Genomic DNA, 21,348 nt, shown 5'->3' with positions numbered 1-21,348 from the left:
AATTGAACAAAGACCGCAAATTTGATTTTTGCAAGCTGAAGTAAGTCTAAATATAAAGAGACCTGTTAAAAAAAAAGCTATACAGGTTCCCAGGCCTGAAATACTGTGAAGAATTACAGCATGAAGCTTTTTTATACCTTTAAGGGTACTTCATGTGGCTTTGATAAATGGTCAGAGCAGAACTCTATACATCAAATTTCAATCCTTTGGAGTCTAGGAACATTCACCTGGCATAGTGCTCATATAAGCAGAGTCATAACCATATGCTACCAATATACAATGCTGAGACAACCAGGAAAGAAGCTGTAACTGATAATGATGTATGGAGAACACTGAAAATAATCCTTTGTTATTTGCACCAGTAGAGAGCAGGCATATGCAAGGATAAGAAATACGTGTGAGCAAGAAGTAATCTGTAATCCAAATAAAAATGTTTGACTACCATTTGAGGCACCAGAAAAAGAAACAATTATATATTCCATGGCAGTTTTCTGATGCCTCTGCATTGCAAAATATTTCACTGCTTATGGAATTTATTGTATCTAAAAGTTTAAAGTGGGAGGGGGGAAGAGATTTTTATACCCCCACTTTACCTTCTAGCATGCTGCTAATGCACAGAACATTTGGGCTATTCATTGGAAGTAAGCCTGAAGGCAATGGTAAATCACATGTTCCTTCCACCAGGTACACAAATTCCCCAATCTGAAACACAAGAACATATGCATTTCAATTTCGACAACAATTCATGCAGAACAAATTAGAAGCCTCTCAGACTATAAACAAACACAAATCCATTGCTGCAACATTGACGCTTGACTTACAAGAATATTTCATGCATTTGAGAGTCTTCGTTTTAAAGCCTCTTCATAAACTAAACTGGAAATACTATAAGGTATAATAAAATAAATCTAGTAATTCAACGTTGGGTAGGAAAGAATTAGAACCAGAAGTATTTGTCATTATTTAACTTGGGTGCCCTATCAATGCCATGAAAGCCATTTCCCCCATTGATTGCATGTATTATTTGCATGTAAGATGTGATGTAATTGGCTTAACCCATATGGACCTTTAAATGTTCATCAGTCTTCAGTAGAGGACTTCAAGGATAGGTTTATCAACCTATTAGACTGATCCTATGGTGCATTCTTTACTTGCTGGAGTCACAAAAAAAGAACTCGGTATTATTCCAACATTTTGCACATATGTTTAACCAAACATTAAGAATATCATCTATAGTGGCACCCTTTCTAGAGCTCTAATCCTTGTAAAGTTAAGGCAATATTTCTGCCTTTATTAGGACAGTCTGGTCCCACTCATTAACTTTGAAATACAGCTACAATTTAACAGACACCCAGAATTTATGGTTATACCTGTAGGCAATCTTGACACCTATAAATGAAGGTCAAATTAACAGTACTGCTCTTTTCTATTTCACAGCATGCTGACTCTTGCATTTAAAAATAAAGGTTGAAAAATCTTGAGCTCTCCCGTTAAGACACTTGCGCAACTGTAACTTTTTAATGGCCACATGGTTCGAAACTGCTGAATATGGAAACCAATCCTTTAAAAGAAATTGTGTGTGTATGTGTGTGTTTTAGTCTAAAACATTTCCTCCATGGACACACAAAAACTCACACACAGCAATTCTGCAGAGATTGCTAAGAGCACCACAGCGATGGTGACTGTATGTATATTGGAATTGTTGCGGAGCAGAGGTTTTTACAACTCTGCCCCCAGCAGTCTGGATAGATCTTAAATTGCTTGATAGTGTCCTTTTCCCCATCACCTAGCTGATGGCTGGTCAGCTCAGCAAAACGGTAAAGTTGGTGGATTTTTCGGGGGGGGGGAGCTGTACAGAGAGTGGTGGAAAGCCACATGCACCTCATAGACTGTGGCATGCCTACATGTGTTCTAGTGACAGTTTTATCTCTTACATCCTGCTTATCACAGAACTGTAGAGCTGGAAGAGATGTGGGGGGTGCTATTTCCCCCAGTTCACCTGAGGTTTCATAAAAATAGCAGCAACAGCTATAGAAATATCAAAGAGACTGGGAATGCTTTTAACATCAACTCTCCCCAACATATTTCTTGAGTTCCCCATCAGCAGGACAATTTCTTTTTACTGTATTATATTGTTATAATCAGCTATAAGATGCTCGATATCATTTGAGTGAAAAGCAGGCAATAATTACACTGAATAAATGAATGAATGAATGAATGCCCTTTTTTTTGAAGTGCTTTGGTTTGTCTGCTTGTTTTAAAAGGTATGTGTTGGCATGAGAAAATGGATATGGGGGGGCCACTAGGTGGCGCATCGGAAGATGGCTGACAATAACATCTCTCCGACCCACACGAGGTAATTTGGAGGCTATGATGGGGGTAATTAGCCTCCTTAACCCCCCCAGGATTATGGGGGGGACGGCCCTTGCCTGCTGTGCCCTATACCACCCCCGAATTTGTGGGGGTGGGGGCACTAGGCAAAAAGCCCTCCTGTGGGATTTTCGGCACTCCTCGACGCTGTCCCCGATTCGCGCCGCCGGTTGCAATGATCTTTAAAAGAAATAATTTGGACATGATTAATTGCACATACATCAAGGAAAAAGGGGAGTAAATACTGCTGACAGAAGAGATCTCTGATAACAAGACAACAATAAAATACGAGAAGAACGTCAAGATACGGTAATGACTGAGGGGGGAGGGGGGGAAAAACCTGCCTCTACCTTTTTATGTGATTTAACAAGAATCCCCCTCCCCTAATGAGTCAGAAATTAAGGACTTAAGCTGTGGATTTAAGGCTGTGTGGAGATAAACTTTCGATCCAAAGCAGTGTTTCAAGATGAAGCTGGAAAGCTAAGAGTTTTGGAGTGACGCAGTCAGGAAAAAATGCCGTTCACCATTTTGTGAGGCATTGTGGGAGCTCTTGGGTCTAGGAGGAGAAAGAGAGAAATAGAGTTGTTTACATATCGTGAATCAACTCCTCGGTGGGACTTAAGAGCGACAAATGCCAAAATTTACGATGGATAAAGTGATGTTATCTACGAAGGAGATATATGGAAACCATCTGGACTTAGTGAAGGAACGGGAAATCCACACAGGATTATTACACTTGCTATCGGCTTAAGGAGACTAACAGAAGAGATCGTAAAGGAAAAAGAGAAATTATATGAACAAGATATGATGTGGCAACACCAAGATAAGACTGGATAGAATTATGAACTTTGTTTGGACTGATTGGGACTGATTTGGACATTAACGCAGTAATAAGAAGATGATCTGAATTCCCCTTTGGATCTTGAAGTATGGGTTCCCCCAACAAAATTTAAAAATTTGGCTTTGTAATTCGGAATTTATATGATGTGATTTAATTTGATGTGATTGGCCAGTTAATAAAAAAATTTTTTTAAAAAAAAAGAGAGAAAATGGATATGGAACATCTTCCATACTTTCTTCAGGATTGCTTAATATTGACCTATGAGTCCAGGGACCCACGGAGGATTGGAGAAGATAGGACTTTGCAAGAATGTTTTAGGATACCAGGATTTGAAGTTGGTGCATTTTATTTTATTTTTATTTTTTGCATTTTCAATGAACTGTTATAACAATAAGATTTAGTGTCCCAATTTTTCTCATGTCATTCACAAGGGCAATGTATGAAGAATATACTTATTTACCTGCTCATTGAACAAAATTATGGCACAATAACGTTTTCCCATAATAAAAGGAAGATAGTGAAGCCTGAGGATTGAACTGCTTTCTCCCGTCAGGAAAACTACATCCATTGGGCTGAAGAACTCTTGTAAATAGTTTGATTCCTTAGTTGCCAATGCATCACCTGGAGGTTCAGCTACAGCATCAGAGCTAGTAAATGCTTCTGCTATAATATAGAAACATTGTAAGAATGCAATTACAGTGCATAACAATACGTAATATTTTAAATTCTTAAGGAATACAATGAAACTTGACAGATAATAGAGAAATGCTAGTTCATGCTTTCCGTTTTTATCAGCTTTAACTATGCTGCTCAAAGAGCAGGAGAATTTTGAATAAGGCGCTTTTTTAAAGGGTCAGAACCACACATTGCCTGGTAAATCTGTTCCTGGATTTCCTGACATGTTTGTCTCCGTCTAAAAGCAACTTGGGGAGTGTGGGGTAGGGGAGAAATTACAATCGTGGCTGCAGTGTGGGAGAAGGGGCGTTAATCCTTCCTTTTAACACCATTCTCTGTTGCAAATCACCCCAGCTGTTATGAGCCATGCTATGACTAGACATAATACAGGCATTTGAATCAGGAATCAGCAAAGAGGTCCATTTCAAACAATCATGCAGTTAATTTCATATATTCAGTTGTAACTGTATTCAACTAACTGTTATTCAGAGTAGACCCACTGAAATTAGTAGTCATTAATTTCAATGGATCTACTCTGATTAAAAGTTAACTGAGTACAACCCAATGTCATACACAGGGGTGTAAGAAGGCAGTGATTTCCCTTCCTATTTGTATTCATTTCAAGGACCGCTTATCTCTTCCCCCAGTGAGCAGTGATTGTGGCCTGACTCTAGGGGTGGGGGGCAGGCTCGTGTTTCTCAGACGACTGGGAAGGACATCATTTCCTCCTCCAATGGTTGCAGGGGATTCTGGTGGCTCGCCTGTGGTTCTGATCAATTCCTCACAGCAACTGCATGCTGATGCTCTTTGCTCCCCACCTCCCTGACAGCATATAATAATGGACACCACACACTTATGTTTGGATCAAATAAGGCCACAGATTTATTGAATGCAGTTGAAAAGATTTGGCATAGGCACTGGGCAACCATTAACTTGCCAGAAGTGATGTCAAGGGTCAATTTGGCAGCAGAGGATTCCTAAGACTTGCATCAAATTAGTGGACCTCTGCAGGAATTGCCTCTTTGAGGAGTGCTATAGGCCGCAGGTGGCGCTGTGGGTTAAAGCCTCAGCGCCTAGGGCTTGCCGATCGAAAGGTCGGCGGTTCGAATCCCTGCGGCGGGGTGCGCTCCCGCTGCTCGGTCCCAGCGCCTGCCAACCTAGCAGTTCGAAAGCGCCTCCAGGTGCAAGTAGATAAATAGGGACCGCTTACCAGCGGGAAGGTAAACGGCGTTTCCGTGTGCGGCTCTGGCTCGCCAGAGCAGCGATGTCACGCTGGCCACGTGACCCGGAAGTGTCTCCGGACAGCGCTGGCCCCTGGCCTCTTAAGTGAGATGGGCGCACAACCCCAGAGTCTGTCAAGACTGGCCCGTACGGGCAGGGGTACCTTTACCTTTACCTTTATAGGCCCCAGCCCCTGCCTGAGCCTCTTATATAATCAACTCCCCCTGAATCCCTTTAATGGGATACCCTGGCACTGGAGGGACAGGAAGAGACTACAACCCCACTTCATCCAAGACTAAGGTTTGCCCAATGCCTACTCAGTAATCAAGCAACAGTCAGATTGGGTGATTCTGGATACATACCCAATGCCTATGCCAAGACTTACATACATCTGTAATCAATAAGGTTGTGGCCCATTTTATCACAAAGCAATTGTCTTGTGATTATTTCATCTCCACATATTAGCCCTTGATACATATTAGCCCTTGATACATATTAGCTGCCACACTGCACCTGGGCCAGCAAGCAGTGCTATTTCTGTTCTGCTGCAGTTTGATTTCTGCCAAATACTATCCCAATGTCTGCTATTTAATGTAAACTACATAGATTATGTACATGGGTGGCACTGTGGGCTAAACCACAGAGCCTAGGGCTTGCCTATCAGAAGGTTTGCGGTCCAAATCCCTGCGACGGGGTGAGCTCCCATTGCTCGGTCCCTGCTCCTGCCAACCTAGCAGTTCAAAAGCACGTCAAAGTGCAAGTAGATAAATAGGTACCACTCCGGCAGGAAGGTAAACGCCGTTTCTGTGTGCTGCTCTGGTTTCGCCAGAAGCAGCTTACTCATGCTGGCCACATCACCCGGAAAACCTGTCTGCGGATAAACGTCGGCTCCCTCGGCCAGTAAAGTGAGATTAGCGCCGCAATCCCAGTGTCGTTCACAACTTGACTTAACAGTCAGGGGTCCTTTACCTTTACATAGATTATGTAAGTAATTATGTAACTTAAATTAAATAATTTTTTTGCCTATTTTTGATATTTACTTTGAAATGAATGTATCATTTGCTGATTATATTCACTTGACTGATTTATTTTCCTGATCACATGCAAACTGTAGCAATTTCTGCTTCCTTTTTCATCAGAATTCTCTGACATCTACCTCTACTTAAAGTTAGTTCAAAACAAGAGGCAGGGATGGTGACTACTCTTCTAGAGTTAAAGCTTTCTTTAACATCCCACTGAATGCACACAAATCCCTGAATATAAGAGCTTCTCTCCATTGTGATCTATGTTATATACTATATATTGTATAAGACCATTTTACGTACTATGCGTTATAGTAAATATGTTATACTGTTAAAAACAAATACATACTTAAAAACAAATACATACATTTAAAAACAAATACATACGAATTCAAGACAGAGCAACTGCAGAATTTTTTTGTTAAAGAAGTAGCTTTTTTTTTTAACCTGGACAACAATCTTTCCTTCATAAAGATAACAGCAGGCAGAGCAATTCTATCTAGAGGGAAGCTGAGTGGCAGATCCAATGCTGCTTCCTGAGTCCTCTTGTTTATACCAGTCAGGGCAGAAAGGGAGAGGGCAGTTCTTTCTTAATCATCGACATTGGGAGCAAAGCTATGTTTTCACTCTGAATCTGTATATATTTCAGGAAATATTGTTTTTCCTTTTTGAAATAAAGTCTTAAGTCAAAACATATATCTAATATATGTCAAAACAAAACAGAAGAACAAATGAGATATTCCCTCTTTCAAAAGCTGCAAGGAACTAACAGTTATTTAAATAAGATAATTTAATCACTGATCTTTCAGGAGCTCAGCTGCCCAATACATCACTGAGAAATAGGGCCAACAATAATGAACCCACAACCTGATAGGCAAAGGCAGGTCCTCAGAATTATTGGTAAAATGATTGTTTCAGTGCTCAGCTGAAACCCCGTCAAAAAGATACACAAAGAAAAGGCTCCATTAGAAAATATTTTAAGTGGACCTAAGACCTGGCAGATAGATTTAATAGGATCAAAGGATGCACTTGCAGGACTTTTAAACCCACCTCTCCTTTCCTTTTCCTGCCCCCCACCCCCACCCCACACCTGCTCTCCACACCAGTGCACTGCAACTTCAAGCCAGAAGTGCCTTAGGGTGCAATCTCACTTACCTGGGGTAAAACTCATTTAATTCTGTGAGTCTTACTTCTCAAAAGACTTATACAGAATTACACTGTTACTCTTTGGGAAAGGTAAAATACATTTGAGCACTATAAGCCTCCCCCCGAAAAAATCAATATTTATAAATATAGTAGGGTTTTTTTCCAAGTAATCGGAAAAATGTTATATGTAGTTTAACAAATTAAACTGTGAAACCAACAAGAAACATGATTAAAAATAGAGCTTACCAGCATTTGATCTGTCCTCTTGACTGCAGAATTTTTTTATACCTATCACATCATGTCTTTTATTCAGTATGTCAGTTTCGGAGCTAAAAAATGAAAAACAAACTGTTTCTTGACATAAAGAATAGAGGCCAAATTCCTGAATCTTGGTGTGCCTCGGTTATCACAGTTATACCCAAACTTTAACAAGCTGAATCATATAGACCTATTTCATTGATTAATATGAATGCTAATTTACAGGAATACTGACCAATTGCCTTTTAAAGAAATTTACCCAGCCATATCCACCATGACCAAGTCAGATTCATAGCCTATTAGAAAGATTCTCAATACATTTTTTAAGGGTCAATCACTTCCAGAACCTCTTGTTCTTGGGATGCTGGATGAAGTCAAGGCATTTGATTGTTTAAACTGGCAGTCTCTTTACAATTTGACGTTCCTTTGGTATTTGTGCATCCTGGGTTGATATGCTCTCAGATGTATGCTATGGGTTACTGGCCCAAGTTTTGGTGAATGGGGAACACTCTTAGATATTTCCCATTGGCCGGGGCATGAAGCAGAACAGCACACTATCTTGCCCTGGCCACAGAACCCTTAGCTTTGGCACTGAAAGCAGATGAGGATCTAAAAGGTTTTGAATTATCTGGAAAAATCCATCTTATCAATATGTTCACATATGATGTTGCACTACTCCTTTCTGACCCTAAAGCCTCTTTACCTGCTATTATGCACCAACTTGCTATATGTGGCAAGATATCTGGATTCACTGTTAACTTCACCAAATCTGAGTTGATGTGTATACACACCCCGCCAAACCTACAACTGAACTGACACAAAACAACTGGCCAGAAATACCTGGGAGTGAATATACCTAAGACTCTATCTGAACTAGAAAAACTGAACTTTACTCCCTTGATAAAACATTTAACAACTAAGCTCAAAAACTGGTCAAAGCTAACCATCTTTACTTATTCCGAGTCTTACCAATAAGCACATCCATCTCTCGTTTAATAATGGGCCAAAATTCTATTAAATTTTGTTCATGAAAACAGGAGACCTCAGTTACTTCAATGAACCCTTTATAAGGACAAGAAAGAAGAGGTATAGCAATACCTAATCTCAAATGGTATGAAGACTCCACTCACTTACACAATACTCTTTTGATTTTACAGTACTCAGACCAGGTCCAATGCTTCACCTGGATCACTGTATTCAGTATTTTAATGCCACTGCCATGTTACATTCAGTGAATGTGCTACCAATCTTCTACCTAGTTCATTAAGACTCTTTAATCTCGGCCCTTATGTTTCCTTCACTGAAATAACTTTCTAAATAGTTACACTAAATGTTCTTGCAAAAAATATAGCATCACATGTGTATAACAAATATGAGGTAATTGATCTTGATAGCTGATCTTTAATTCCTCCAGCAAAATGTCTTAATCCCAGTAATTTACCTGAATGTCTAATTTAGACCACAAAATCTAAGAATTTCTATTCCATTAACTATTATAATGGAGTAACCTTGAATTTGAAAAGGTGTCCTCATCTGCAATTCCTAAATCTATTTGGAGTCTCAAAGGAATCCCCTAAGCCAACAATCTATTCAGTTACTCTAAGCTCTTTCAATTACAATTCTATATAGTTAACTGGCTTATTTTAATTTGTAATTGTAAATTCAAATTGTTCCCCTGAGATTATGACTTACTACCTCATGGTTAGCCATGTGTCACTGAAGGATCTTACTTGGTTCAATCCTAAACACAGCTGAAAATGTCTAATTGATCAGCAAGTAGCTTAGGACTGAAGCCTTAGGGCAGTTTTATATTCCTTTATGGCAGCTATTTTCATTTTCAGTATACTTTCTCTGCATGTGAAAAGGTATACTGTCTCTTTATGACTGGCTTGCCTCCTAATATCCATGTAAACAAAAGACTATAACACAAATGTCATAGTGAAACCTTGAAACTCCTGTGTTTGATATCCTGTATCTTGTTCATAGCCCATTGCCCTTTTTATTTGTTATGCTGTAGATTCTGATCTTTTGATAACTGAGTAAAATCTCCTAGTTTTATCTTATATAGTATTAAAACCCATATTATTCCACACTGATCACAGGTAAGGTAATATTATGAGTATCTAAAGCAGCAGTCTTCAACTGGTGGATCAGGAACCAGCTTGCAGTCTAACAGCTGTACTGCCACCATACAGGCATATGGTAAAATATAATAAAGTGGATCCCCAAATGCATTTAGGGGCTAAAGATGGGTTCCAGAACTGAAAAAAGGTATCTAAAGTATGCTTTTGACTTTCTGCCATACCAAAGGTTGAGTAGTGATACAAAATGACAGTACTGCATTTATGTTTCCGTATCATACCTAATCAATCATGCATAAAAGTAAAAAAAGAAAAGTATGGGTAATGGCTGCTCACAAAAAAAATGGCTCCAAAGGCCTATTGGCTTCACAAAACTTATTTCATGATACTGTACTTTGGTTCCTGGCTACAGTTGATCACAGTAGGATTGAGAGACAAATATTGATATTTCACTGTCTGAATCAGTCTAGATTCAGTCTAGATTCTGAATCAGAATCTAGAAGCCATCACAACTGATAAGGCAATTATACAGCAAAGAGAAAACAAACTTAGGGTTGTATATTCTACTCAGAATAGGCCCACTGAAATTGTGGACCTAAGTTATTTATGCCTATTAATGTCATTTTGTAAGTATGTTATTCAAGACAGTAATCAGCTGCAGAACATACATGCCACACTAATTTCTTGCTATCGTCTAACTCTGTGGAACAGGATTACATTTTCCATAATTAAACCTTGCAGCCAAATAATGAAATTAGCAATGTTGGGGTTAATGTGAGCTTCATCAGTTATAAAGGCTATAAAGAAGCAGCAGCAGCAGCATATATTTTAATGAATTGCCTTCAAAGAGAAGACTTTCATATATGGGTAAACCACACCAAGGAACTTAGGTTATAGCAAGGATTCTCAACTTGCATTTCCTTCTGCCCCCAATTCTAGGAGGATCTTAAAAGCAGTCACGCTTGTGGTGCTCTTTCAATGGACTAGAATTTCTTAGCTTCCACCTATTTCAAACAGTTCAGAAACCTCTTATAGGAATACAGTGAGGTAAATAAAATTACTGAGTACAATGTGATAGTTTCTTTTTACCTCACACATGGAAAGTTACCATTGTGGAAAGGATGGCTATACCACATATAACAGGAGTTAATAATACTGAAATATTCCATCCGTAATCAGGTACAAAGTGAATGTTCAGTGCATATATAAGATTTTTTTCAACCGCAGAATTTCAGTAAATATAGATGAGATGTCAATGTAAACCCCATTCACAGAAACCGCTGGTGCAAAGCTATCAATGGAGAGCATTTCTGTGATTGGTTGAGAAAGAGCAAGAACACATGCACTGCCTCCCTTTGATTTCTGGCAGCCAGCTGGCCCAGCAAGGTAGCTCACACGGGATCTTCACGGGATCTTTTGTCCTCAGCAAGGTAGCTCGCACAGGATCTTCACACAGGAGCTGTTGAGCTATAGTTACCTCGACTTTCTAAGCATCTGGATAGAGTTCACGTTGTGCTAGCAGAAAAGTTCCGCCTGTGCAAGCAAATCAACCTGCTAGACACAATGATCCCCTTCTTCTTTGCCTACATGCTGTTCTGTGGGGTCTCCTGACCCCCCAGGCCAATTAACCGGGTGGGGGAGGGGGAAGAGAGGGGGGAAACAACACTGTGCAAGTGGAACCCCTTGCACAGGGCTTCTGCTGATGGGCAGGATTCACCTAGCAAGCTTCATTATTTCTATAATGACCAATACACACAAGGAACATCTGCTGCTTTAAAAAGACAAGAGTGAGCTTGGTCCTTCCTCTCACTCATTAAACCAGAATGGGGGTGTAAGAAACACAGTGCATATGCATGCACACCTGTACCATTCCTCTGTATAATTACACTCTTACAGAATTCCTTCATTTAAACTGCTACTATAACTACCATAGTGCAATAACCAACTAAGGAAGTATGAAAAGATATGACAGAATTATACTGTATTATCTCTCACTGAGCTGCGAGTTAATAAGTTTGAAATCTTACCTTTTCGTTTTACCTTGTTTAATATGGCTGAGTTGGTCTAAGTTCTCAGGCTCAGTGATGCAACTGGTTGATTCAACTAAAATGACACTAAAAATATTTCCAGTTTAGCAAAAAGCCTACAATATTTAAAGGTAATAAAACAAACAACTTGCAAAAATAGGAATACAGCAATACTTAGATTTTAAGAACTCTGACCTACCCATCCCAAAGTCTCTGTACTAGCAAAAATACTTTAATAACCAAACCTAAGCTTTTTTTTCATGTACTTTTTACCTAGACAACAGAATCCTTGGAGAGGTGAAGCCTACCCAAGGTGTTCTTGACCCATGCCCCTCCCAGCTTATAAAAGCAGCTGTTGGGGGACTGGTGGAGTGGGTAATGGGAGTGAGGAATGCTTCTTTACATCAAGGCAGAGTCCCACCATATCTAAAAGAAGCAGTGGTGAAATGTCTTCTTTATAAAAACAAAAACTTCCAGGTATCCCAAAGTTCTGGATAACTTTCAGCCTTTTCTGTGGCTGCTCCCATATTGTGGAATTCCCTCCTAAGAGAAGTTGGAGTAGCTCCCTCCCATACTATCTTTCCACTGGCAAGCTAAGACCTCTGTATTCAGGCAGGCTGTGGAATGCTAGGTGCAGATGATGTTGACCAATCAGCATTTTAATGCTGGTTTTAAATGCTTTATTGCATTTTAACTATTGTTTTTAACTAGTTTGTTTTTATTAATTTGTAATTTATAACGCTGTTTTAAAACTCTTAAATCTGAAAATGTCTTTTCCAGGGTGAGTAGAGCCTCTAGCCAACCTTTTAAAGACAAATAAAATGACATAAAACTCTGTAGCCAGAAAAGTTGAATGCCTATGGCCAAAGCATCATTTTGGGGAGAAAAAGTCAAAGCTAATGTGTCATCAGATTATTGCATATTTCAGATACAAAATCCTTTAAAACAACTACAAAATTTAACACAGATAAATTTAATAATACATGCCTGAAAACCAATCATTTCTTTATAATTCAGAGCATTTTATATGTGTCCTGGTAAATGGTGACATTTACTGGTTTTTCATGTTTAAAGCAAGAACAGAAAATTATGGAAAGAATATACAGAACTTCCTAGAAACCAAACCATTTCAATCTAATGTGATACCTGAATGGCCCATCCATTTTGAAAGGACTAATAACCTGCAGATTTAATTCGTTTAGCTCATAACATGGAGATTTGCATTTTAATACACCCTGTAAGTAAATGAAAAAAGCATTAGTCTTAGAGCTCACAATTCAGAGTTAATTATATTTTTAAATAATCAGATCCTTTTGTTTTCTCTCTCTCTCTCTCTCTCTCTCTCTCTCTCTCACACACACACACACACACACACACAGGTTAATGGCAGTGCAATGTACACTCTGAAAAGTGTAAAGTTCTGTCAATAAAATATTCATAGGAACAGCCCCTTTCCAACAAATACTGAGGGGGGCAAAGAAACACCGGCTCCCTAGAGTTGGCACACCCAGTGGGAGTTGACCCTTCTCTTTTTACTTTTAGCCTTACATCTAACTTCCCTCATTCCCTCTGGACTAGCTAGGAGCTCTCTGCAGGAGGGCATCTGCTGCTGTCTTCCAAAGAATGACTCTATTTTTTATAGAAAATGGTGGATTTACAAGGAACACATGAGCCAGTGGTTGTGAAGAGGCAGTTTCATCTTGTGTTTCCGATAACCAACTATTTCAGCTATTGTGCACAGACCGTTTACTAAATAACCCCTTCTCTCTGATGGCGCTGCCTGCCAATTCCTGGAAGCACACCTCTAGGTTACAGCAAAGAAGCCAAGCATTTTCCATCTTCGATTTCTGTCTACCACAAGAAAGGTGAACATTAGAGTCTCAATTCTCTTACCTCTTCCTATTTTCCTTAATTCCATTTCCTTGCCTGCCTCTGATTCTCACAAGATGGGGAAAAGGATGACTTTGTATATAACCTTTCACCCTTCGTGATTCTTTCACTCTTCCCATAGCAAAGCTAAGTCTCTATGTCTCTTAACTCCAAACTCCATATAAAGCAACTTTCTAGCCTCTGGTCTCTCCCTTCTTCGCAACAGTAACTAAATGTGTGCTCCAGGCAACTTGTGGCTGGGTTATCCTGTGCAATGGATTCTTAGCCCTTTCTCTTCTGTATGTTTCTCTGGAGGCATTTCAGTGCCAGTTTGTTGCCGCTAAAGCATTTTATACTTGCATTTCTTACATTTCAACCATATTTCTTTTATAAATAAATATTATTACAACTGCAACAACAGTTTAGTTATTGCTAACTCTCCAGAGCAACCATGCTAATATGGTCTCCTTACTGGTCAGTCTGAAATCCCTCAAAGTAAGAAAGGTATTCAAAGCCAATGCAATTTACTTTGTGCACAACTGTCTCCAGCAAGAATCAAAAGAAAAGTGTTGCTAATTCCCCAAATCAACACTTTCTGTGAATATCCATGTAAGATATGTCAGGGAACTGCCATCGGAGCCAAGGGTGGTGGTAAGGCTCCCCAATGATGCTGGAGAGGGAACCAGCAAGGAGAGAGGGAGAGCTTCCGCTGGGGAAGGAAATAGACGTGGCGCCAGGGAGAAAGAGGGGGCTGAGGAAGCTTCGGAGGAAAGGCTCCGAGACTGTTCCAGCGAGACCAGCGGGGAGAGCACAGGACCTCCCCTTGGGACGCCCACTCTGCGCAGAAAGCTTCCGCGCAGGGAAGCTAGGCGACGACTTGGTGTCAAAGAACTTTTATGTTGGAGGAAATTCAGGAAACGCCCACTGACGGATTCTGCCAGTGATTGAGACAGTCACGGAGTACTGACTGTCCAGCCAGGGGAAAGTTTTAACCAAGCTACTCAGCTTGGAGTAGTTTGCGCCTTACGCACAAGCAACCCCAAACCCCATTACAGATACATGTTCACACATGAGCAGAACTGGCAGGGCCATCTTAAGCATACCTGGTGCCGTGGTGCAAAGATCCCTCTGCTCTCTGCCCCCACCCCCACCCCCATTTCTCAAAGTTGCCAATCTTTTTTAGGGAGGATGGCGCTGCCGGCGGCGCGCCCAGCTTTGCAGGGCTGGAGGAGGTGGGCAGCAGGTGGAGGGCAGCTCCTCCAGTGGGGAAGAGGCAGAGGCTGGACATGGCGGCTCCTGGCTCAGCTCGCCATTTCGTGCCACGGTGGCCACGGCAAACGGTGGCTCTGGGTGCGGCGTGGCACTGCTTCGGCGAGGTATGGCGGAGGCAGGCGAGGGGGGTGAGCTGATATCGGGAGGCACCATGTCCAGCCCCCACCTCTTCCCTGGCGCCCTCCAGAACTTGGCACCCTGCACCACTAGCCTCTATGGATAAGACACCCCTGGGAACTGGCAACTGCGAGGAAACTTTTTTCAGCCTGAGGGACACATTCCCTCATGGTTAATATTCTGGGGGCTGCAAGGCAGTGGTGAGCAGGACCAAAGCAGGCAGGGCCAAAATTGGGACAAACACACACACACACACACACACACACACACACACTTGCTGCTCTCCAGCTCCAGCAATTAGGCTTCAAACAAGCATGTTAACATTTTGTGGTGTGGGGCACCATTTTTGGCTGGGTACCACAGTGCCCAGGGAGTGTTAGCTCTTCCCTTCCCAGCTGTGATCCCTCCTCCTCAAAAAATACACCTCTCACAGCAATTGGGTTTTTTTCAAGCCTGTTAAATGGGAGGCTAGGCAAAAAGGTGATGGCACATGGTGCATTGAGATGCTCCACTGAAACATCTGAACCACGGACCACTGGTTCCTCAGCCCTGTTTTAATAATGCAAGAGATATTTCAGCATCTTCAATAATAGAGAGATCTTTAAACATGGACTCACTATATAATACCTTAGGGTGTTTGCTATCTGAAACAAACAATAAATATGACCTATTATTCTATAATACACATGAAAACTTGATTCTAATGGACTACAGATTTTATCAAGTTTACCCATTAAGCACATGGTACCTACAGCAAGTTTAATACGACTGATCTTTGTCTTCAAGGAGAAAGCCATAGTAGCACCAACGACTCCGGTTAAAGCTTTTGTAATAAGTAACAGCACAGCTTCAGCAGGATGCAGGAAGCGACTAGTAAACTCCACATTTATGGTTGTTTGGCTCCTAAGTCAGGAAATACAGAAATATATTTTGCAATGGCACTATGGCAAAGACTTTCCCAGAATAAATCACAAAATTGTAAAAATAGATATTTCAAATCTAGTAAAAGTATGTATTGAATAAATATTTGACAACAGAATAGCATGGGGGGAAATAAGCCTTACAAGCCCTAGAACAAGAATCCCGAATAGTAAAAAAAAAAAAAATGAATAGAACACCACTGACTAAAACTGGCACAGAAAGATTTGTGTACACCATTAAAATTAAACCCAAAGTAATTTTTAAATTATTTATAAATTTCTGGATAAAATATATACCAAATTCATTGCATTCTGTTCAAATTAGTATTTAATTTATTTTCACCAGATCTTCTAGAGTTCTTTTTCTGGATCTCGTATTACATGGGTCCCAGAGACATGTTGGGAAAATTAAGACACAAAGCAATGGGAGCCCCACTGTCACATCGCTTTGCAGTGTGCTCAGCCACCCACAATATATAAAATGAGGTGGGACTATGTGGGGGTCCAAGGAATGTGTTCCTAGTTGCCATGGCACTTATGCAAGCTGAGCTGTAGGAGACAAGTGTAGGATACAATCAGTCTATCTACAAAGCTCAGTTTCTATTATTTTCTTCATCCTTTTAAAGTACTTGTTTTAAATATTTTATACAGTTCATCCAAACCTTAGCTAATCATGAACAGCTGATTTTAGAAAACAAACATCTTTTCAAGTACGTTATTGTTCTAACTTCATGCTGTATTAACTCTGGAGAAAACATAGCTAAATGTATTGACAAAGTGCTGTTTAGGAGGTTATGTCAACGACTCCTTAAACTCTCAATTTTGCCAACATTTAAAAATGAGAGATTTAAGCAAGTAGCTTACATGAAATTATTTTTATTGACTAAAAATAACCTACTGTGTTAAAATGTCAAAAAACAGGATGCACTAGAGTTGGCAAAATTCCATACAGTTAGAAAATAAAGCTTTTTATTATTTTTATAGAATTTTGCAAAGCAGACAGGGAAAGGAAAGTAAGCTTACTTATCTGTAAGCTTACTTACACAACATCTTATATTCTTATTTCTCCCGACTTGGAAGATTACCTCGGATTGATTAAATTAATGAGCAGGAGTTGTAGGAGTTGTAGACTTCATGTAGCTCAACATGAAGTCTTCAACTTCATGTTGAAGACAACCCATGGTACCAGGTGTGAAATACATTGTGTGAAGGTACTACAGAACATTTGAGGGCTACTCATCCTTTGTTTCTATTATGGGATGTACTAAGGAATATAAGAAATTTAAGAAGGGAGGGACACTAACATATTCCCCTTAATTTCTCCCCATGCCCCCTCTTGCTCCTCCACAACACTGCAAATGCCCCCTTTAGCTGCATCCACTTCCATCTGAACCCTCTCCAGCTTTATTTTCCCCATCACCAAAGCCCTAAAATTGCCTCACACATATGCACCTAACTTAACTTAAAAATAAAATAAAGATAGCTATAAGTTAATAAAGAGCAACAGAAGCTGAATTATAGAAATCTTAACATTTCAGACATTTTTCTCCATTGCAAGTTAATTTTGTACCATCACATTGTTTTGAAGCAATTCTGATTAATACGAAGTGCAGCAGGGGATGATCTGTGTTGCTCAACCTATTGAACGATTTTCAAGAAATGTAAAATGGCAATTTGCAGAGGAAGAGCTCCTTATTTGAATTCATTTAGAGATCAAGCATCGAGGAAAAGCTTTTACATAGTATTTGCTGCTTTACCCCGATCCGATTCAGACATAATACATCATGGGCTCACACACTCCCTCCTCTCATACTTGAGAGGGAAAGCCAGAAAGTGAAAAGGGAGTATACAAGCCCATAGTATCCTTCTAATATACACTGTGATTTGAAGACTGGGAGCATTATGTCTCAGTCAGACACCTGCTCCTCTGCAAAATATCCTACAAAAGATAAAGAAGGAATAGAGACTATCTCATTCAGTAAAAGAAAATGGAAGGCTACTTACTTTGGGGAAATGGTGACCATATTTCCTTTAGGTAATGAAAAATCAGCACATTCTCTTCCTAAAATTGTAGCAGTGTAAACCAAAGACTTGATACTTGGGTTTTTTAACTGTATCTGTTGCAAATAAATAAACAAATAACATTTTATTTTATTTCCATCCCACCTTTTCTGAAAGCTCTCACCAGACAGTTTATTCTAGAATGTTCTTAAACACAACACCACAAAGAGTGGTATCGTGAACCAATAGTGTAATAAAATAATGCCAGGTAGGGATGTGTTATTCATGTAGCGATAAAATCAGTAAAAAGCTTGAGAGTGTGAGGAAAAAGTATTTAGATTCTGTTTAAAGGCCACTAGGCTTGCTCCTGGTAAACACAGTCTTGATTGACTTTTCGTGTCAGCCCAGAGCAGGACCTCTGAAACCGATCTTAAGAGACCAGGAAGGTTCAGGCAAAAACCATGCAAGATCTCTGTTTATTTTGCACAAAATTCTGTTGTCAGTACAATGTAGCACATACACTGGGAAGTACTGTGCTCCTTATTCCCAGTGATAACACTAACGGATGGCTGTGATGTCTGAGCTGCCGTGTTCCAGAAAGCCACTCCAAGTAGCAATTGTCCTGCTACATGAGGAAAAGATTGCCTTTCCCCAGCCCTGAAATATTGTGGAAATATATGCAACACATAATCAGTAGCATTTACATAGTGCATCTATTAAGGTCTTGTTCACATATCATGGTAAATCATAGCTAATGGTTTGCCATGATCATGCCCTTCGCAGCTGTTTTGCTCCTCTCTGCTCATGCACAGAGGAAGAAACAACAATCCCAGAGATTGATCAGTAAACCAAGAACAAACCATGTATACAGAGCCTGAATTTTGGGGACCAAAACAAACCACAGTCCCTAGTTCAAACATCATACTAAGCCAGGGATTAAAGTTTTGTTTCCTCCCAGCGCAAGGTACCCACAATGTAATTTCCTTAAGCAGTCACTTAAAAGTAGAAAGAAACAGTTAGTACCTTTCTAACAACAGTAGCATGAAGCGGACCAGCAAACTCGACAGATTTCTTAGGTAAATACTGGGGAAGCCACTCATATAAATAGACACAAAGCATAAGCATTGTGATTGGATTTGGATCACAAATGTCTGTAGCCTAATTTTAAAAAGATGCAGAGTAAGTTCATGCTGTGGATAAAGATCCCCCCACCAAAGCTTATAAATGAAGGAGTTTCAATATCAAGTTATCATCTTGCCTACCGATTTTTCATACATAAAGGAACAGCAAAAGCAAAGGGTAAATCCTAGACACAAGAATTTAAACTGTCAAACACCAAGACATACAAAGTATATTTCAATGAGGAACAGGGAATAAATTTTACTTTCATTGTGTTGTAATAAATTGCATAGCTGCTGAAAATGAGGATTGTAGAACTACTTTAACTAATAAAGATTACATTTTCACCAAGTTTCAACATAAAAACGTATTTCCATTGACACAGAGATCTATCATTTACATTTTAATACATTGTTGAAACTGCAAGGTATACTACAAAACAAGCATTCTGAAATTCAGCGGATGCAGTTATTCACAGATACTGACTTATGACTAAATGTATCCACCCTAACATTACTGCATCCCACATTGTTTAGAATACCTCAGTTAAAAAAAAAAAAGGATTAACCAGTTCACATAATTGGTTCATTAATAATCTCATAAAATATGGCATCATTCATGGCAGCTTTCTGCAATTAGAGTAAAGCAGATGAATATCACAACTGTTAGTATATTTTTTATTTGCAGGGCAGAAATGCACTCGCTAACCCAATGGATTTTATGGTAATTTGGGTTTAAAATGCAAGTAAATGACTGAATCCGGCAAGCACTGGTCTGTAGTAAAGCCCATTTGTTTAATATTCAGATTCTGTATGAAGGTAACCATTATTTTTCTATGCATAAACCAATATATATATTATACTCTGAGTGAAAAATGCAACATTTCCAGCCCCTTTGTTCAACTGTGTTGATTCACCTCAAGTCTGAGCTACAATTCAGTGACAAACTTTCTGATTTGCTTTGCTAATTTAAAAGCTGAAGTGAGGTAAAAGGTTGATGCTCAAAAGTAAGAGCCCATGTATTGCATGTAGAAGTCTCAGATTCAATCCCTGACATGTTCAGGTAAGGGGATGTGACAGGCCCATGCAGAGGGGGGGTGGGCAGCCAGCTAACCTTTCCCCAGGCCTCGGAGGGCTAGGCTGGCTAGCGAGCCCTACCAGGGACCACCTGCATTTTTGTTTGAGTTTGTAACTTTATTCTAACAAGACTCCAGGCCCCGGGCTTCAGACCAGTTCTGCACAGGCCTTCCCACTCTTATGGCAGTGGCTTTCTGCGGTCTCAAGCAGAGGTCCTCTGCTTCACTTCTTAGCTCTACTATAAGAGGCACCATACCTCTGAACATAGCTGTCAACTTTTCCCTTTTCTTGTGTGGAATCCTATTCGGAATAAGGGAATTTCCCTTTAAAAAAGGGAAACGTTGACAGCTATGCCTCTGAATACCCTGTTAGCTTCCTATAGGCATCTGGTTGGCCACTGTGAGAACACAACCATCATGACTAGCAGCCACTGAGAGCTTTTATCTCCCGTGAATTTTTCTAATCCACTTTAAAGCACAAACGTTGGTTGGTGTTACTACATCTTGTGTGAATGAGTTCGGTAGTTTAACTACAAACTCTGTCCAGAGGCACTTCCATTTGTCTGCCCTGTATCCTTCAAAATTCAGCTTCACTGTCCCCATGTTCTACTGTTATGACAGAGGAAGAAAAAGAAAAACCTCTGTCTACTTTCTCCATACCATACATAATTTTAAACACCTCTGTTGTGTCCCCCCTTACTCACATTTTTGCTCAACTAAAAAGTCACAAATTTGGGCCCCTCTGCTGGGGCAGCCAAAAAGAAAAAAAGCTCTTCCACCCTGGCCAGTAGGCACCCACAGTGCCCTTTTAAGATTGCCCTGTTCAAATAGTTTTACTCAATGCCTTTTAGCAAGGCCATTATGAATAGTTAACTTATCCCAATATACAAGAATAAAGAACAAAACCGTTCACAGACCATTCATAACTTAGATCCACTTACCAGTACATGTATGTCAAGGCTTATTGCATGAAAAGCATTTACAAGGATCAGACAATTGTGAAGACATTGTTCAGAAGTTTGTGGATTAGTGTACATATTCACAAAGTGTGTTGAAATCTGCAGATAAGATTAAAAACAACAACTGAACTCCTTCTAAATCATCTTAGTAAATAGGTCCTAGTTCATAATTTCGAATGAACATTCCTATTTGATACTTTCTGATTTCCTTACACATTGGGCTCTCTACTGCTTCGTCTTCAAGAGCTCACACCTTTCCATTAAAAAAAATAGTCTTTTTCTTTGTTCCTTTGAATATTGTGGCACTAGCACACCTTGATGACACCTTATTCAGAAAGGTGCAGCTTTATGCTGCTGCACTTCCTCACCTCAATT

At 39.9% G+C, this 21,348-nt stretch overlaps 1 protein-coding gene across 1 annotated transcript in view; it reads right to left on the bottom strand.

Moving 5' to 3' along the window:
• Positions 1 to 21,348, bottom strand: part of CFAP47 (cilia and flagella associated protein 47) — a 198,149-nt gene that overhangs the window by 113,609 nt on the left and 63,192 nt on the right. Inside the window, exons 35-43 of the mRNA XM_079972197.1 lie at positions 20,956 to 21,072; positions 18,844 to 18,978; positions 17,824 to 17,936; positions 15,652 to 15,802; positions 12,788 to 12,876; positions 11,642 to 11,728; positions 7,522 to 7,604; positions 3,672 to 3,874; positions 594 to 702 (exon numbers count right to left, since the gene is read on the bottom strand). Of these exons, the coding sequence (XP_079828323.1) occupies positions 594 to 702; positions 3,672 to 3,874; positions 7,522 to 7,604; positions 11,642 to 11,728; positions 12,788 to 12,876; positions 15,652 to 15,802; positions 17,824 to 17,936; positions 18,844 to 18,978; positions 20,956 to 21,072 (1,087 nt within the window). The remainder of the gene's footprint in view (positions 1 to 593; positions 703 to 3,671; positions 3,875 to 7,521; positions 7,605 to 11,641; positions 11,729 to 12,787; positions 12,877 to 15,651; positions 15,803 to 17,823; positions 17,937 to 18,843; positions 18,979 to 20,955; positions 21,073 to 21,348) is intronic.

This window comes from Podarcis cretensis (assembly GCF_951804945.1).
Source record: "Podarcis cretensis genome assembly, chromosome: 4".
NCBI lineage: Eukaryota > Metazoa > Chordata > Lepidosauria > Squamata > Lacertidae > Podarcis > Podarcis cretensis.
Note: the sequence above shows the minus strand (reverse complement) of the source record. Positions and strands in the feature narration are given on the sequence as shown.